At 41.5% G+C, this 19,567-nt stretch overlaps 1 protein-coding gene across 1 annotated transcript in view; it reads left to right on the forward strand.

Moving 5' to 3' along the window:
- Positions 1–3,555: 3,555 nt before the first annotated feature.
- The window catches only part of LOC125718417 (interferon-induced very large GTPase 1-like), a 30,331-nt gene continuing 14,319 nt past the window's right edge, over positions 3,556–19,567 (forward strand). The window contains exons 1-5 of the mRNA XM_048992271.1: positions 3,556–3,802; positions 5,288–5,354; positions 6,776–7,405; positions 7,620–7,669; positions 7,858–8,422. Of these exons, the coding sequence (XP_048848228.1) occupies positions 3,797–3,802; positions 5,288–5,354; positions 6,776–7,405; positions 7,620–7,669; positions 7,858–8,422 (1,318 nt within the window). The 5' untranslated portion in view covers positions 3,556–3,796. The remainder of the gene's footprint in view (positions 3,803–5,287; positions 5,355–6,775; positions 7,406–7,619; positions 7,670–7,857; positions 8,423–19,567) is intronic.

A 19,567-nucleotide genomic window follows, 5' to 3' on the forward strand; every position in this document is an offset into this window, starting at 1 on the left:
CAGATTAAAGGGCCTGAAAATGTACAGTTAGCAGATACGATGCAGAGAAACGGGAAGCGAACAATATATAATTTGTAAATGGAAAAACATAAAACCCAATGTTACTTCATTCTTGTATATTCGGTAGAATCAAATGTAGTAGCCAACTGGTAGAGAAAAAGATGTTTAATTATTTTTTAGTATCTAACACTTCTGAAAATATAGAAATTAAAAATGGGACGAATCTGGGATTTCTTAGGAAATGTCTCCATCTAGCGACAAAGATTTGCCCCTCCTGCGCTACAGTCAACAATCGGAAACTACAAATAACTGAAATCAAGAGGAATGTAACCTATAAAGTTGTAAAGCAGGCTGAAATAAAAGTGACACGATATTATTATTTTCCCCCCGTTGATACTAATTAAATGCCCAGTCACTATGACTCCACAGGTGCCCTTAGATGTGGTACGGCGAATGACCCGCTCCAACAAACATGAAGATGCACGAATATGAAAAACATGAACGATGTCTTTGCTCATTTCATCATATAAAAACCATTCTGCGTATTTTCAACAAATATCTTTTCGGATTCAACACAGAAAGTAAATGCTATTGCTGGCCTATTTAATCTGCATCGAGAAACTATCTTAATTTTTCCATCTTAATCTCTGAAAACGTAGCACAAGAAAGAAAATGTAACTTCTGAGTTCAATAAAGCAATAGTTAAGAAAGAGTTATATACTATTTACGAAAAGCTAGTCACAGATGGCTCTCTCTCTCTCTCTCTCTCTCTCTCTCTCTCTCTCTCTCTCTCTATCTCTCTCTCTCTCTGTGATGAAGAACGTAAACATATCAAATACCGTCTCCTGCTAGTGATTGATTACTGGAGAGTGCCTATAAGACCGGGCTATTCGGCTGAAGCCCCGCATATTTATTCTATAGTTCAGAAACTTTCCAACAGGTGTTGCGACGTTTTCATCGTTGCGCAAAAATGCAATTTTATTTTTATTCTTGCATGTTTAGCAGAAGCGGAGGTTTGTATGTGAATCTCCATCGATCTTAAACTTTTGTCATATATTGTTGATATTTGTGCTTATTAGTGCATTAAACAAATCGATGTGATTGTTATTATATTGATTGTATTTTTACGGATTTAGAATTCCGTTAATGTGGGACCTGTGGCCTGTATAGACCAGGAGCCCAGAGGGGTCAGCCTAGCTGAAAAGCGAACCAATTTCCCTTAGTGTAATCTTGCTGGGGGCATATGACAGTTCATCAGAATGGATGTCTGCCGGGCCCGTGGTGGTGGGTGTGGCTGTGAGGGGTGTGGTAATGAATTCAAATTATTGAGCTAGGTCAGCTGATATCCGAACCAAATGAAACTCGTTGGAACTTGTTCTGTATAATCCCAGGTATCATAAATGAACATTGCCAGACAGTTTGGGTGGGGGTGGGGGTGCATTTTATGGCAGCTTATTTGTTTCGTATTTAAGAAACTGGCTCAATACCTGTGCTATTAGTACCTTTCAAAGTTCGCTCTGTTTATTGATCTTGTTCTATTGTGCTGGTTTATGAAAAGCATATTAGGAGGAGGTGAACTGACAGGAACATGCAGGGGGGGAAGGGGGTGTGTCCTTTAGCATAAGGGTATGCACCCTTTTCAAATCTATCTGCTAAGATAACAACTTTAGGGGACCTGCCATGAATTGCACCCCCTTTGAATTCTGGCTCTGTATGGCCTACATAAATGAAATTTGCTCAGGTAGTACACTTTGCCATACAGAGTGTACTGTCCAAAGCATTTTGGGATCTAATCACCAGAGACAGAGATATAGGGGGGTGCCATTCACGGCAGGATACCTGCCGGGAATTGCACCCCCTTTGAATTTTCTGTATACTGTATTACTGTATTGTATTTTCTGTATACTGTATTACTGTAAATTACTGTACAGTAACGATATAATGCCATACTCCAAAAAAAACAGTAAAATACTGTGATTCATAATGTAAAATGAATTACAGTAACGATATAATGCCGTACTCCAAAAAACAGTAAAATACTGTGATTCATTCTACAGCATGCTTAAAACTACTGTAGTTGGGTTTATGGTAATTTTACTGTGTTATTAAGTACAGCAACTACTGGAGACTTGTTGCCAGTAAGTTACTGTTAATTTGACAATAAATGTTTTACAGTGCATGTAAAAGCAGAGGCGGTAAACTTTAAAATTATTTTTAACATATACTCGATAATCTTGAAAAGAAGTTTACTAAGTTTTGTTTCATATGACAGAGTAAAAATGTTTTCGTAAAACTTACATTCTTCCATGCATGCTCAGCAAATCCTATCACCTGCAGGATTTCAAAATATTGGAGCGATATTGCAAAGTAACGTTGCTTTTGAAAATACCTTATAGGACTATTGGTATATAATGTCCGGACCGCATGACGGCATGAACAAGCTTGATCTGAATCCAGTTGACTATATCATAGTCCCCATTACTGTGCACGCAGAGTCTGCATGCAGTGTTACGATCGCAGGAGGACGAGCAGGCAGGAAGCGGGGAAGGACGAGGCAGGTGGGCAGGATAACGGGGTTTATTCGGGGAGACAAAGTAGACAGTGACGCACATCACATCAATGACGGACACCCAACAGAGGAAGACGTGCACTGATATACGTGAGACAAGGCGAAATAAGAGGGAACAGCTGGGTACAATCAGGGACAGATTACGGACCGGGCCAGTGGGGCCGCTGCCCAGGGGCCCTTGAGGTGCAAGGGACCTGTGGGGCCCCTAGCCCAAAACAATTTGCAACGCTTATCAACAATGTATTTTCGTTTGTCTATTTTAGAGGGCCCACATTCTTTGATCCTCTGCCTACAAGGGCCCCTGACCCTATAGGGAGGGCGTTTGGCTGCCAAGGGCCCTTGAATTGTGGTGGTTGTGGGGGGGGTTGGGGGGCCTTCGCAAACGTTTTGCCTAGGGGCCCACACAACCCATAATCCGTCCTTGGGTACAATCGGGGAAGCACACGTGGATGATGAGGGAGCGTGGCACTCACAAGGATCGGATGAGCTGGGCGTGACACATGGCACTCACTGGCAACAAACTGCGTGTATCCAAAACCCCCAAATCGGAGTAAAGTACGTCCGACACTTTTCTTATAGTAATAAGTAATAGAAAATGACAACAGGGCGAGGTGTTATTACCGGAGTAACGTTGGCAGCGGGTTCGATATTCGCCAGACATTCACAGATCATCTCTGAATTTACTCTATTAAAACATTACAAAACAAAGTAAATTCCACATTCACAAATTCGTGTGTGTTTGTAAAATCACATGCACACCTTGGTTATTCAATTATTATCCAGTAAATTGCGTGCAAAAAAGTGAATCAAAAAATAATCAACATGAGCTATTGAAGTTAATTTCACAAATTATCTATATATGTTTCACAAGTTTCAATTAAGTTTCAAAGTGCATGATATGTACTGTGTAGCTTGACATGTGCGAATATCGAATCCACTGCTAACTTTATTCCGGTGTTGTACTTTTGTATCAAGCAGCAAACAAGTTGTATATATAGCATGATGTGTTTAATTTAGTTTGCCGTACTTGATATAGAAGGCTGCACGGAATGACTTTTGACCCATTCATGCCAAAACAATGTTAGTTATATTGAAGTTTTCTCTGCCTGGAAGAGTTAATAAATAACTGAACGGATACTATTACCGTCAGACAGTATAAGTATGATTGGATGGGTAAAGTATAACATCTTCCTCTACTGATTTCACATTGAAACCGTGAAGTTGCTGATGTCGGTAAGTACAGCGGGTACTCCAGAGATTGTTTAGAGGTTAATTACATCTATCTATCTATCTATCTATCTATCTATCTATCTATCTATCTATCTATCTATCTATCTATCTATCTATCTATCTATCTATCTATCTATCTATCTATCTATCTATCTATCTATCTATCTATCTATGTTGGATGAAAATTTCACTCTTTATTATTCGGATTACGGTTCTACATACTTTTCACTCTGTCGTTAAACCGGTTCTCGGAAAACTTACTGTTTTGAGTGTATGCAGCTACACGCCAAGTACCGTAATAACGTTGAGTTAATGGACCTAAGCTGTTGCAAAACAAGAAATAAAAAGTTATATAAAACGGATGTGTGAATGGAATATGGGCATTTTAAAAACTGATCAAAGCTTTCCTTGTTTGATACTTATTTTCTGTGTAAAACCTTAATTACCGTTTATTTCTGGTAGTTAATATCTGGTATTTTAGGCTACGTTGTATTATTAAACAAAATTAAACAAAAAGAAAAAACTCAAAATACACAATAAAAGGTTTCTTTCACATAATGCAGCACATTTTCCATTTGTTACTGAAAGTTATATAAAATATAGGATTTAGAATGTCACAAAATGGATTCACTTTCGTTTCTGAATAAACTAAACCGAAACTTTGGTCTTGTATGTCATTAACGCTATTCGCGGTGGACAGCGCCCTCTGTTTATTTCTCTGTTCTGCGTTAAGTGTGTTCGAAGGCGATATTTTTCATCCAAACTTGCGCTATTACTAGTGATGTGGAAGACAAATAAAATCACATAAATTCTTTAGTCTTATTTGAGTCCTCAATGTAGTTCTTCTTGAGACATAAAAATTCGTAAGTCATTACATGAACTATACTGCGTGACTGTAATTATCTGTTACAGTTTGTTGACAGAAATGAATAATGTGTTCTCAAATTGTCAAGTGTATATATGTAAACGAGTTTGTATTGATGACCGAAGGGTGGCAGCTGTGAGCTAAGCCGATGCTGAAAAGTGTTAATAAAGTTCTTCTTCTTGACGGTAAAGAGACAGGAGTTTAACGTGTGTGTGTCGGTCCTCCATAAAGGTTTATATATTCGGTTTAGTATAATATTTTACACGCCATAACCGCTGTAGCATGTATTTCTGCTTACACAGTTTCATGGCTTTATGTGTGTTCTGATATTATATGCTGCATGAAAAACTAAGAGGAAGTACAGAACAAAACAAAAACACTGTAAGCTGCTCTTTAACAATATTAGAAAAATGGACATTGGCAAACTTGAAAAATTCTGAAAAAATAAAACCACTATCAAAATGGCTGATTGGTGTTCTTTGATGTAATGACTCAGGTCATCATAGATTATTAAATCATCTTTCTGTATTTATATATTCATTTTGTAGTAAGACGTGAGCCATCATACCAATATTTTTTAGCAAATTATTCTGACAAAATGAGAATCTCTTTGTGTCATGCAGAGAAACCTTCAATTGGAAGAGATGGCTGAAGGGAAGTATCCTGATGTACAATCATCAAATGGAAAAGGTGAGAATGCATCACAGTGGACTACCTATCAGACCAATAATTACCTGGCATGATACAAATAACCTTCAAAGACAATAGTCCCATCATGTATCTTGCGTCTATTAATGTGTAATTATTCCTATGAGGTTCAAGTGAATATAGACATTTAAGTGAATTTTTATGTCACCCTCCGAAGTAGGACTGAACTGAGAACTCATAATAAGATTAAACAAGAAAGCATTTGCCAACAAACACACTGTAATGATTAGGCATGATGGATGATGATCCCTGTGCATCTTACAGACAAAAAGACATTTATTTTCAAGCCAAAATGACAACAGAAACCAAAGGGTCAACGAGGGGTCAAGACAAAGGCAGGCAGGTGAAACAAAAACTCACAAGGACTAGAAACAAAACATATGCAAATGTGGAGGAAAACACTGGCTAGAATCTATTAACCGCACATACAGGGAACTTACAAGACCAAATGCACAGCACTAACAAAACTCACAGAGGAACATGCCATGGGCAGGCTTTACAGTGAGGGAAATAATTATTTGACCCCCTGTTGAATTCTTAAGTTGACCCATTAATAAAGAAATGAGAAGTCTGTAATTTCACTGGTATGTTTATTTGAACAGCAAAAGATAGATTATTAACAACACAAGCAAGAAAAAAATCATAATGTAACAGTTACAAACAATGCCAAAACTGGAAATGTTGGCAAAACAGGATGGCCAGTGACACCTGCTGGCCAAACAAGGAAATGATGTAGAGAATGGGGCAAGACAGAGGCTGAGGCTGACAAACATTTCCATCCATCCATCCGTTTTCCAAACCACTTTTCCTACTGGGTCACGGGGGGTCCAGAGCCTATCCCAGAAGCAATGGGCACGAGGCAGGGAACAACCCAGGATGGGGGGCCAGCCCATCGCAGGGCACACTCACACACCTTCACTCGCACATGTACATCTACGGGCAATTAAGCAACTCCATTTAGCCTTGGCATGCTTTTGGACTGTGGGGGGAAACCGGAGTATCCAGAGGAAATCCCATGATGACAAGGGGAGAACATGCAAACTCCGCACACATATGACCCAGGCTGAGACTCGAACCCAGGTCCCAGGTCCCAGAGGTGTGAGGCAACAGTGCTAACCACTGCACCACCATACCACCCCTTGACACACATGTATAATATGAAAATATTAAAGGATTTTTTTTCTGATATAAACTTGTTCATGATTGGTTGTTCTCTACTTTTTCCACAGAATCTGCTAGTACATCATTATTTAGGCAGACAGTCAATCAAACACCACGTTTTATTTATTACTACCTATATCTATTACTTTTTAAATTTGATTAACCTAAGAGCATAGCAAATGTTTGCAGAAAATTATTATTAACTTGAAGTTTCTGTTAAATGTTCCCTTTTAAAATTTCAGCAGGTTTACATGAAGAGCCCAAAACCGCAGAGCTCACCATGTTGCTGACTGGATCAGGGAGCATTACCTTAGGAAATCAGAAGTTTCAGCCAGAAATGAGTGGGCACCCTCAGGAAACACTGAGGAAATGCAATGTCTCTGGACGTTGCTTTTCTGTGATCAACATGCTGGGCTTCCAGGACACTGAGGTCGACTGGCAGCAGCAGTGGGTCTCCCTCTGTAACCACGAAATCCATGCTTTCCTCCTGCTCGTACCCCTGGGTCAAATCACAGAGAATTGTGGACTGGATTGGCTGCTGACGAGGTTTGGAGCAAGATCTCTAGAGTTCACAATCATAGTTTTTACATATGATGATGCAAAAGAGGACACAGTCGTGGACGACCTGAAGGGAAACACTGTTCTTGAGCTAATTCTAGATCGGTGTGGAGGAAGGTACCACACATGTCATCAAAGCAAAAATGACTCAGCTATGGTCACAGAGCTGCTTGAAAAGGTGGAGGTCATGCTATCGGCGAACACGCAACGTTGCGACATCATAGACATGTACAATGTGGAGGAAGCAGACGAACAGCAGCAAGAACCTTTCACTGGACATACTGAGACACCAGAAGAGGAGACTCCTGCATCAGGTATTTAAACATTTTTTTTTACCTCCCTGCTGTTAACATTTGAGAGATATTCTGGAGCTTATAATGGATCTATGACATGGTTATAAAGGTCCAGGCACAGAGAATATGTGAAAATTAAAACTTAAAATGTTCACAAATCTGTCATGTAATGCTATATATATATATATATATATATATATATATATATATATATATATTCTTTCTGAATCATTAGAGCAAGGACATCATTCATCCAGCATTGAAGACGTCACATTGGAAGTCAAGGTAAATATTTGCTAAATAAATCATTAGTATTGTTACAATCATAACTATTGATGGTGTATTGCTTTCTACTGTATTAATGAAGAAAAATATAATTCTGGGTTATTTTCCGGAGGGGCCAAAAGAAATAAACCAAGAGTGACATTATTTTTGAAATTCCTGCTAACAGTATGATGGAATTGATTTTAAAGGGCACCCAAGTAAGAGAAGTGGAGAGCAAGAGGACCGAAGGTCCCAGGTGCAAGGACACGGAAATGAAGGAGCTCCTGAGAGGACTTCAGCTACAAGACAAATTAACAACAAAAGATTTTCTTCAAATTAGCTGCTCCTCACTGTTCCAGCAGCAGCCGCGGACAGAGCAAGACCTGCCCTATGCTTTTCTGCAGAGACTGTTGATGATGGACTACAGGGCCAGATATGTAACTGTCACAGAGGAGAACAGTAACACATGCAGTGAAAGGCCTATCGATAAGCCTAGAATCAACGATGCCCCAACATCTGCTTTTAATGCTCTCTTCAGAAAAACGGTGAGTGATGACGAGAGCAACACAAAGCAGCACATCCACCCAATGGATGTTCAGATGGCTGTGTTTCATTGTGCAGATGATTTCCTTAAGCAGTACATGGTTACTAAGCTGTCCCTGTGTCAGTACGCACTGCCACTCCTTGTGATTAACCCCACTACTCAAGAGATAGAATGTCCACTCTGGACATTTCGGCAAATAACCAAAAGCTGGAAGTCACCTGAAGACTCCGGTAAAGTGACGAGCAAAGCCATGCCAATCTACAAAGCCGCATTGCCGATGGTGTCAGTGTTCAGGCTAGGCTCAGTGTCCACTTCCAAGTCTTTGCTGTTGAACGGCTTAATCAACCAACGACACAACACGTTCTTCCACAGACACTGTCCAGGAAACAGTCAAAAACGCTTGTTGATGGATGGAGTTGTGGAAATTGCTTGGTATTGTCCTTCTGGGAAAGAAACTGATAATTTCCGGGACTGTGTGGCGTTCTGCAATCTCCATGGTGATGCGGAAGAAAATGAGTTGCAGCAAAAGTTTTTGACCAAATCTGCCTCAGTCAATGTTGTCTTTTTACCAAACCTAACCCAAGATAATAAGGCTTTGGTAACTGTAGAGGAGCTTTTCAGTTCTTCTAAACCTCTGATATGTTTGCTTGATGATGATGACAGTGCTGTAACTGAAGTGTCTGAGGGAAAATATAAAATCGGGCTAAAAAATAGAAATCAGTCTGATATAATCAAGGACTTAATAAAGAGCATCAGAGAAAGTTTGTCTAAAGCACATCAGGCCTTCAAACTTGAAGATGCATTGCAGACGTCAGGTTTCAGAGTGGATGAGGACAATGACGACTGTAAAAAGGGGAAGGCATGTGCACTCGACTTGCTGGAGCAACTGAAAGAAACCAAGCTGTTCAAAATCAAAGAGAAGTTCCTACCTTGCCAAGGAAAATTGTGGCAAGACTGGAGCCAGAAACACAAAGATCTGTATCGCTTACATGGAGACATTGAGATGCACAAGAGCGAAATAGAGCAGGACATGAGAATAATACGAAGAGAACAAAGAGATTGTGGTTTGAATAACCTAATAACATCATTTATCGATAATTTGGCAACTCTGGACTCAAATCAAAGTGTATATTTCTTAAAATGGTTGGGGATACTGATGGATGATCATTCTTCAGTCACACTGTCAGATCTTCACCGTAAGTATGACCAAAAGTGGTCCTCTCTTCTGGCTTTAAAAAAAGACCGTGCTACGTCAAAGAAATTGGAAATGAATCAACAGGAACTGGAAAACATATCGGAGGAGTTAAATGCTGCTACGTTTGGAATTGAGCACTTTCTGAGAGAAGTCGGTCAGATTTATGAAGCCTGGAGAGGTGAAAAAGATCAGATAACGATAAAAGGAACAAGGAAGAACATTTCTTTGCTACCTCAACTGGCTGCAGAACTCATGATATCTGGGTACCCATTGGAGCTAATGGACGGTGATGCGGCACATGTTCCTCTGAACTGGATAGATGCTGTATTGAATGAAGTCATTAAGCGACTTGGGGACAAACGCATCTTTGTTCTGTCTGTTTTGGGTGTTCAGAGCACCGGAAAATCTACAATGCTGAATGCAATGTTTGGGTTGCAGTTTGCTGTCAGTGCTGGAAGATGCACACGTGGTGCTTTCATGCAGCTCGTGGAACTCAATGAAGACATAAAAATGCAGCAAAGTTTTGACTATGTTCTTGTTGTTGACACAGAGGGCCTAAGAGCTTTGGAGTTGGCTGGTAAGGCAACACTCCACCATGACAATGAATTGGCGACCTTTGTCATAGGTCTTGGAGATGCAACATTGATCAACATATTCGGAGAAAATCCCTCAGAAATGCAAGACATTCTTCAGATTGCAGTTCAGGCTTTTTTAAGAATGAAAAAAGTGAAGCTGTCCCCCAGGTGTGTTTTTGTTCATCAGAATGTGGGAGATATCACAGCTAGCGAGAAAAACATGGAGGGGAAAAGGCGTCTGCAGGAGAAACTTGATAAAATGACCCGACTGGCTTCCAAAGAGGAAGAGTGTGATGTGGGATCCTTCAGTGATGTCATTGCTTTTGATGTAACAAGAGATGTCAAGTACTTTGCACAGCTTTGGGAAGGCAGCCCACCAATGGCCCCCCCAAATCCATGTTACAGTGAGAACATCCAGGACCTAAAGCAAACGATATTCTCTCATACTTCGAAGTTAGAGAAAAAGGGAAAAACACTGTCACATTTCAAAACCAGAATCCATGATCTTTGGAATGCTCTCCTGAATGAAAACTTTGTTTTCAGTTTTAAGAATACTCTGGAAATTGCTGTGTACAGAAAACTGGAGACTGAGTATGGGAAATGGACATGGACACTCAGAAGGGCAATGCTGATGACTGAAATCAAACTACATAACAGGATTGAAAATGTTAGGGTTAGGGTTAGGGTTAGGGTTAGGGTTAGGGTTTGACATTGTACTCGAAACATTTCTTGTTGAAGAACAGATGGGGCCCTATGAGCAGGTTAAGAAAATGATGATTCAATACTTTGAAGAAAGCCATGATAAGGATGTCCTAGTTCAGTGGAAAGAAAGATTTCTATGCAAGATCAGTGAGCTTTGTGATGATCTTGTTAGAGGAACAAAAAGAAAATTCAATGAAGTTATTCAGCAGAGGGAAGCTTGTAAGAAGGTAGATGAAAAGAGGACACAGTATGAAAATGAGCTTTTCAATAAGAGCAAAGAGCTGGCATTAAAGCTGAAAGACATGAGCAATGAAGAGGAATCAAAGAAAGCGTTTGATTCAATGTGGACTGTGTGGGTTTCAGAGCTGTCGCAAGGCATGACTCCCATTAAGAGCATTACGGTAGGAGACGACGTTTTACGCATCCTGTCTGAAGACAACGAGAGCAGCCTGGTTCACAGTCAAAAAAAATCTGGATCCTACAAAAATATTTTGTGCTTAGGAAATTATTCACCCTACGTATCATTAAAGAGACCAGACGATCTTAGTGACAGGGATGAACACACAGTTAAAGAAGAAGTCCCAGAGAGAAACTTTTCTTTTTTCAACGCCATCAAAAAAGTTACTGATTTCATAATAGGGAAACACAATGTAAGTCTGGAATCTCCGACATCGAACAAGGGCCTAACACCAGAAGATGAAGATCGAATAAGGAGACTGTTGAATGATGTTGCTAAAGAAATGGAGGCATACATTAACAAAAAACCAATATCAACAATGGGCTACAATGACAGTTACATTCAGGAAATACAACATGCTGTCAAAAAGAAAGTGAAGGAGTTTGAATCAAAACACCAAAAACTTTTGTTGAAAAAAGAATTAATCATAAACCTTTTGCTCAACGTGTTTGAAATTGCAGAGAGGAAGTTTACAGAGCTTCATGTGGAGTTCAAGGAAAAAAATGATGTGGAAATGTACCTAGCCAGAATGAATCTGCAGTACTACAGCATCTTCAAAAGCTACTGTCAGGGGGCAACATCAGCAGCAGTGTTTGCAGAGTTCATCTGCACCAAACTGAAAGGATCCATTTGTCAGGCAGTGTGTGACAAAACAGCCATTGATATAGCTGGAGAAATGAGGGCCAGTTTCCCGGCCTTTAGTGGGAACAGATCAGGTATGGAGGTTCACATCCTGAGATCACTGGCACAGGAAGAGAACTTTGACAAGTTCATGGAGTACATACATAACCCAGAGAAACACTTCAACAAATTCATAAAACTTAAGGTGAAAACGTATCTCCACGCTAAGAACACATCCAAAGTCTTTCCTTTAATCAAAATCAATATTAAGCAGAAACATCAGTCCTTAGTTCATGCAACAAACACAGCAACAGAGGAAACCAAACAGAGTAAAGGTGATGTAAACATGTGGCTCAAGGTGTTTTCCCGAGAGCTGACTGATGAACTGAGATTTGCAGAAAATGACATCAAAGGTATGAACCATCAAGATATTACTGACTTTGATTTCCTTCAGGAAATGATGGAAAAGTCTCTTTGCACAATCATTGAGCAGGTAAATGAAGAATTGAAATCAAAGTCCTCCATCAGTTTGAGGAAATCCAGAGAAAGGCCAGATGAGATTCTGATCAAGCAGTTGTGTGAATGTTGCTGGGTGCAGTGTCCCTTCTGCAAAGCCATCTGCACCAACACTGTGAAAGATCACGATGGAGATCATCAAGTCCCTTTTCACCGCACCAATGGAATCAATGGATGGACATACATAGGGACTGATAATCTTTGTATTGAATTTTGTACAACTGCAGTAGCCAGCGATATTCAATTCTACCCCTCACACACCTGTAGAGATGAGGATTTATGTCCATATAAACAATACAGAGAAGCTGGTCCTAGTTATGCATGCTGGAGTATCACTCCCGATAATTCCGAGCTACCATACTGGAAGTGGTTTGTGTGCAGATTTCAAAGTGACCTGGAGAAGCATTACAACAGAAAATTCCATGGACATGGTGAGATTCCCCAAGCCTGGAGAGCATTTACAAAAGAACAAGCGCTCAGAAGCTTAGAGCTCATTTGAAACAAGATTCTGCTGTTGTCTTGGGTGGGGGGGGATTATTGTGGATTTTTCTTAATACTAATGGTGACAACAACACAAGTAAAACTGCAAGGCTTACAATGCAATGAGACTTTCACCAAATGCAATGGAAATCTACAATAAATAAAATGCAGTATAAACACAGTGGAAATCAAAAATCAATCAAATTCAGTATAAATGCAAAGGAAAACAAAGTTCAATCAAAATCAAAAGGGTATGATCTCTGCACTCTGCTTCCCCTTTGTTAGCTGCATCTGTACACTGTAACAGCAGATTGAAGGGGTGGAGACTCAGACTGAAGATGTGGTTAATTTCATATGATCTTTTATCATCATTCTTTTGTTTCTGCCAAAAAAAAAAACAAATAACATCATACTCCCACTTTCCTTTTTTGGATAGTGTTGTTTTACATTTGTTTTTTCATTCAGGTTTTATCTATATTGTTTTATTTTAGATCCAGGTAACTGTCTTTTCATTTTTATTGCAGTTTAAGCTGTTAAAATCCATTTCTTGTACGGTATAACCTTATGCCTTATAACTTCATAAATGTTATGTGTTAAAAACCCATAGACTTTGCTCTGGGTTAAATATACCAAACTGTTCCCTAACACTTTCCTTTCATAACCACAGAAATATATCAAACAAACAAAAAAAATCATGTCTTTATTAGTATTTTAATCAAAAATCAGTATTTCAATTGGTTTCAATTTCATTTTCCAGAAAAATCAACATTATTTTGTTTATTAAATGTAATCAATAAATTGCTTTTGACAATAAAAACCTTAATTTCAAAGTGCTTGGTGTTACCGTGCATTTTGTGCAGACTTAATCCCATCCTACAGCAGACATTTAACGGATCTTGAAGGAGGTCAGTCTGAAGTGACCTTTGACCCGAACATAAGTTAGTTTATGTTAGTTAGTTTTTAGTTTATCCCCTCTCAACGGGATTGTGGGTCTCTCTTTGCTCTTGATGCCAGCAGCCTTCACACTCAGAATTGCACATGATGACCCCCCCCCCCATTTCATCGTCTGCAAAACAAGTGTTAAAGTGTAATACCAGATCTTCAGAATTACAGCCCAGATCAATCTGTAACCTTTATATAAGAGGCTAAAGTTCAATTTATCACAAAAATTGTATTGTAATTGTCAATGGCTTGCCATCCCATCCAGGGCCTTCCTCGGCCGTGTGTCCCAGGATTCATATTTCATATTCACGTCATATACCATAAAGAGTTGTAATAGTTCTGTTAACTTCCAGGAGATGCATGGGCTATGGCTGTACATGGAGGAAATGTCAGGTGACTCTACTGTTTGTGATTTAGGGTGAATTGCAACTCTAGTAATTCAGACCTAAACTCTGATACAGCATCTCTAGGTCATAATGGCCATAGTAGTTTTCCCATCCCTTTGCCACACAGTGGATCTTCGCTCCCTTTCCTTGTTGTGTGATGTCATTTATTTCCCTCCGAACCTGATTCCTCAAAAGGACCCCAATTACCATAATGAACAGTGCTCATCAACCGGTAGCAAAGTAGGCAGAGGGGTGGAGGGGCACCCTCCCACAGGCCCATTATGGCAGGGGGCCACTGGAACATGTGGACATTTGGGAGCCCCCCAGCCAGCAAATTAAAATAAATGAAAAAATTAAATGACAAGTGACAAACACTGATACAATGAATAATAATAATAATACTCTAGAAATTAAAGCACATTGGTAACCTACTGTTATCCTCTGTCAGGATTGGCCTCTGACCTGCCCCTTTTGGGTATGTCAGTTGCCTTAGCGGCCAGCAGATGTCGCTGGTCATCCTAGTGTCCTTGTCTTCTGGTGTGATTTCCTGTTCCCCAGGCTGCTGCACGGCTTAATGGGATGAGAGGGCAGCTGCCATTCACACTCCTCTTTATTGTTATGGATTGACTGCTCAACCTGGATTCAGCTGAATAGTCAAAGGACATTGGAAACCAAGGTAATAATTGTCAATGCAGCTAGTTTACCTTCCAATCTGACTCGCCCTACTATAGAGACTGTGTTCAAGCCATTTGGGTCTGCTGAGTTTGTTTCATTAACAGAGAATGATGTCAAGACACCTGTAAGCATATTACGTGACACAGCTGCGGCCCAATCATTTTATTTTGAAAGTAGTCGTACCTTTCTCGGAAAACATGTACTTTGCGAATGATGTGCTTCTATGGGGGATTTAGCTGGGCAGGATTCGTTTTTCTTTACATCCGTTATATCAGGATACTCCAAACCTTTCTGGTTTAGGTAAGGTACAGTAGCCATGTGTCTAGTAACTAGGTTGTCATGCATCCTAGGAAATGATGTGACCGGTAGTATGGCGTTCCCTGTCCCTCAGGTAGTTTCTGTACCTGCGACTGCTATGAATGACAAGCTGAACCAGCAGTTTCCTTCCATTTTCTGTGTGTGTTCCATTCCATGCACAAGCCCACAGATACAGAGACTTTGATCGATCCGGTTCATTTCTGGGGGATCCCATTGATGATCCTGTTCCTCCTTCTAGAGTGACCGACGACTCTAGAGTCTGCCAGATGTCATGGTAGCCGGTGAGGACTCCATAATCCGGGAACAACTGATCTCCACTCAGGAGGCGCATGTGACTTTAGAATCATGCATTGAATCGGCCATCAAGAAATCTGCCATGAATCTGGCAAGTATACTATGGCTTACTTTGTTACTGACCAGGTATTGATGAGAAAGTGGTCGCCTCCAACCGCATCAATAGAGCGGTACAGTCTACGTCAGTATTATGTTTTCTCTCTAGCCCATGACCACACCTATTACAGGAAATTGTATGCCTGTATTTTAAAACATTTCTTTTGCCCCCCCTAAAGGCTAATCAGTATTGTTGAAGCTGCTCCACCTATCAGATGGTTGGTGAACTGAACCAAGCTATTCTGTCTGCTCCCCATCCCTGCAATCAGCGAACACTTTGAGCACATCCTAATTATTTCCATGGGTCCCTTACCGAAAACTCACTCAGGAAACTGCTACTTATTTACCATGGTGTGCGCTGTACCCTGAAGCTATTCCCTTGCACTTTGTGAAGTCAAAAGTGGTAGTTATGACTCTGATTAAGTTCTCTATTACCTTTGGATTGCCTAAGAGTCCAATCAGACCATGGTTCTCATGTCACTTCAACCCAATTCTCCCAGGTAATGCAGGAGTTGCAAGTTCACCATGGACTTTATCTCTTTACTCACCATTGGCTGACTAAAAAGAAACTGATTATTTGGATGATAATGATCTTGCCATTACCCAAGGTAATCTTTGGTGTTCATCATGTCTGCTTGTCCCTAAGCCCGATGGAACATACCGGTTCTGCACTGACTACTGGAAAGTAAACGTGGTAACCATACCTGACTTGTTTCCCCTTCCCAGAATGGAGGACTATGTTGACTGCGTGGAGACGAAACTAGACCTTCTGAAAGGATACTTGCAGATTTCACTTACCCCACATGCTTGGACAATATCTGCTTTCATTACACCGTAGTGTGTCCAAACATAGAAGTATTGTTGTAGTATTTTAACACTACACTTCATCTCATCCATGAATATCAAATCAAAGAAATCCCAGGTAGTAGTAAGATCCTTGTGAGTGCCACGCCCCCTCATCATCCACGTGTGCTTCCCCGATTGTGCCCAGCTGTTCCCTGTTATTTCGCCCTGCCTTATGTATATCAGTCCTTCTCGGTTGAGAGTCCGTCATTGATGTAATGTTCATTGCTGTCTGCTCTGTCTCCCCAAATAAACCCCGTTATCCCGCAATCCTGCAAACCGACCTCGTCCTTCCCCACTACCTGCCTGCACGTCCTCCCACGAACCTGACAGAATGACGGACCTGCAAGAAGAGCGAAGAACCTGCGTCTCGGTCTGCTGCAAGAGGTTGTGTACTGGTTGTCCCAACCCGAGGTTCAGGAGGACCCCGTAGCCTGGGACTTAACCAACCAGAGCAGGGACCTCCTGAGTGAAGCACCCCTACCCGGAAACGCGTACCCACTGCAGGAGGTATGCGAGAATCTCCGGCTCCTGCTGCAGCGGATTATGGAGGTGAGACCCCGGACAGTCGCACTGTGCTGTGCTGGGGTTGCGGGATTGCCTACCGTCCCTATGGAGACGGTGCAACCTCCTTCCACCGCCGCAAGCCGGAGAAAGAGGAGGAGAAAGGCAAGAGAGAAGCCGGTGGAAGCCCCAACAATCATCCTGGGGGCTTGTTCTCTCTTCCCCGCTTCTCTCCCTGCAATTGATTGGGAGGGTTCCCCAATCACCTCAGACGTCACCACCGCCACAATGCCCCGGCACGTATGTAAAGCCCACCTAGCCGCCGCCGAGCAGCTGCTGCCGCTAGAGGCTTACTACTACCGGGACGCCCGCCTGGCTAACCGATGAGCCAGGGCGATGTGGGACATTATCCTGCGGTTCCTGTGGGATCTTAAAGGGACAATGCCCGCTTTTACGGCGCTGACCCTGGCGGCTATAATTGATGTGCCTGGTCTGCCTGTCCTGCTCATGCCTGTCCTACACGTGCCTGATCTGCCTGTCCTACACGTGCCTGATCTGCCTGTCCCAGCGGTTCTGGTGGCGCCCCTTGCTGGTCCTGAGTTGGCGGTTCCTGCGACGCCTGAGGTACCCTGCCACGGCCCCGCCTCCAGCTACTGCTCCGCTCCCTGCTGTGGCTGCTGCACCGCCCCCGCGCCTGTGACTACTGCCCCTGTGGCTCATACCATCTACTGGTGTAATATATATATATATAGTAGTGTATATATATATAGTGTATAGTCTACATGTGAAGTGACTTCCGATTATCACAATTTAAAATTATTTTAACTAAGGCTCGTTAGCCTTTGCTAAGGTACAATGTTGAGAGACTGAGACTATAATTCAATAACAAATATTTTCTCAGATGACTTTTTTTGTGGTATTTAGCTTACACATTAGCTTTATTTAACCTAATAATAGGCTTCTTTTTTTGTTTTTGTTTCAGATCTATTTTATACAAACAGGAAGGGCCACTCAATGAGTCTGTGAATGAATCAGAGCAAATCTTTTAGCTGAACTGATCAAACGAACTGTGTCCCAAAAAGAGTTATTTCTCCCATCACTACTCTCCTCTCTGTGAAAAGTTGCAGTGTCGAAAAAAAAGATTGGTATGCCCACCGTGCCTGCAGGGAGAGGGAGAGAAAGCAGAGCGCTGCTGATCCGCTGTTGCACAGCGATGCAACCCATAGGGAATAGTCTTTAAGTACCCATACTAATAAAACGGAAAATAGTATCGTTTTTAATGATGGGGGGACCTAGACCTAGGTATCTTGAAGCCTCTTCTTTCCATTATATCCTATTACTACGTAAATATAGTCTGCTTCTATCTCAACATGTACTTGTGCCTGTCTCTGGTTAACCAATGATCAGATATGTGGACCCATATGTAATCCATGTGTGTGTATGTTTGCATAATCAATAACACTTTACTTGAGGGGACACAGATATATAGTAGTATCTCAGTCACTACTAAAGTACAAATCCTGAATAAATACAGTCACTGCGTAAGATGAAAGATGTGTCATTATTCATTAATGGTGAGATTAATGTTTCACTTGTTTTCACTTGTTGTTGTGTCTTACAACATTCAACCTTTTAATAAATTGAGAAACACTGGACCACTGTGTAAAAACTTTCCATGTCTTGCTTTTTTATTGGTGGTATTACACAGAGAACTTATACAGTATCTGTGTGCATTAGTGGCCACTTAGAGCGAGCATCTACAATAATAAGAAATATGTTATCAAAGAATGGGCCTGCATAGTCAACGTGTATGCACTGCCACGTCGTGGTGGGCCTTTCCCAGAGGTGAAGTGGTGCAGACACTGATGACCTTTGAGTCTGTTGGCACGTGTTACATGTCTTTGTGCGGTCTTCCAGCTGGTGATCAATGCCAGGCCACCAGACATAGCTGTGAGCCACGCTCTTCATCTTTACCGCCCTTAAGAGCCCTGGTTTCTGACATTGATGACACACTTTGTCTTTAAACCAGCACTCAGAAGCGTTATGCGACTTTTTCCCAGATCTGTAGCAGGGTGCATCTCTCGCATGTGTCGCTTCCAATTTATGTGTGTTACACTCTGTCGTGATCTTCTGCTGCAGCTCGAGAGTATCCTTAATGGCTGTCTCCATTGACACTGCAATTTCTATAGCATGGGGCAGGGTTGTTTCATTTGTTTTCCTCACAGCTGCGTGTCCTAGGTAGCTGTCCTCCGGCGCATACCCCTGCTTTCCAAGGCTTGTTCCTCCCTATTGTTTTCTTTGAATAGCTCTGTACAACATCACTTTTAGTTCGATTGTATTGTGCAAACAAGGGTTCATGTAAACTCTCCTCACCATTTGTTGTGCCTTACAACATTCAACCTTATAATAAATTGAGAAACACTGGGCCACTGTGTAACCACTTTCCATGCCTTGCTTTTTTATTGAACTCGTTGTATTACACAGAGGACTTATATCCGTGCGCATATGCACACATAATCCATCCATCCATCCATTTTCCAAACCGCTTATCGTACTGGGTCGCAGGGGGTCCGGAGTCTATCCTGGAAGCAATGGCCATGAGGCAGAGAACAACCCAGGATGGGGGGGGGGGCGGCCCATCGCAGGGCACACTCACACACCATTCACTCACACACCATTCACCCACGCATGCACTCCTAAGGGCAATTTAGCAACTCCAATTAGCCTCAGCATGTTTTTGGACTGTGGGGGGAAACCGGAGCACCTAGAGG

Source organism: Brienomyrus brachyistius, chromosome 22, assembly GCF_023856365.1.
Source record: "Brienomyrus brachyistius isolate T26 chromosome 22, BBRACH_0.4, whole genome shotgun sequence".
Taxonomy (NCBI): domain Eukaryota; kingdom Metazoa; phylum Chordata; class Actinopteri; order Osteoglossiformes; family Mormyridae; genus Brienomyrus; species Brienomyrus brachyistius.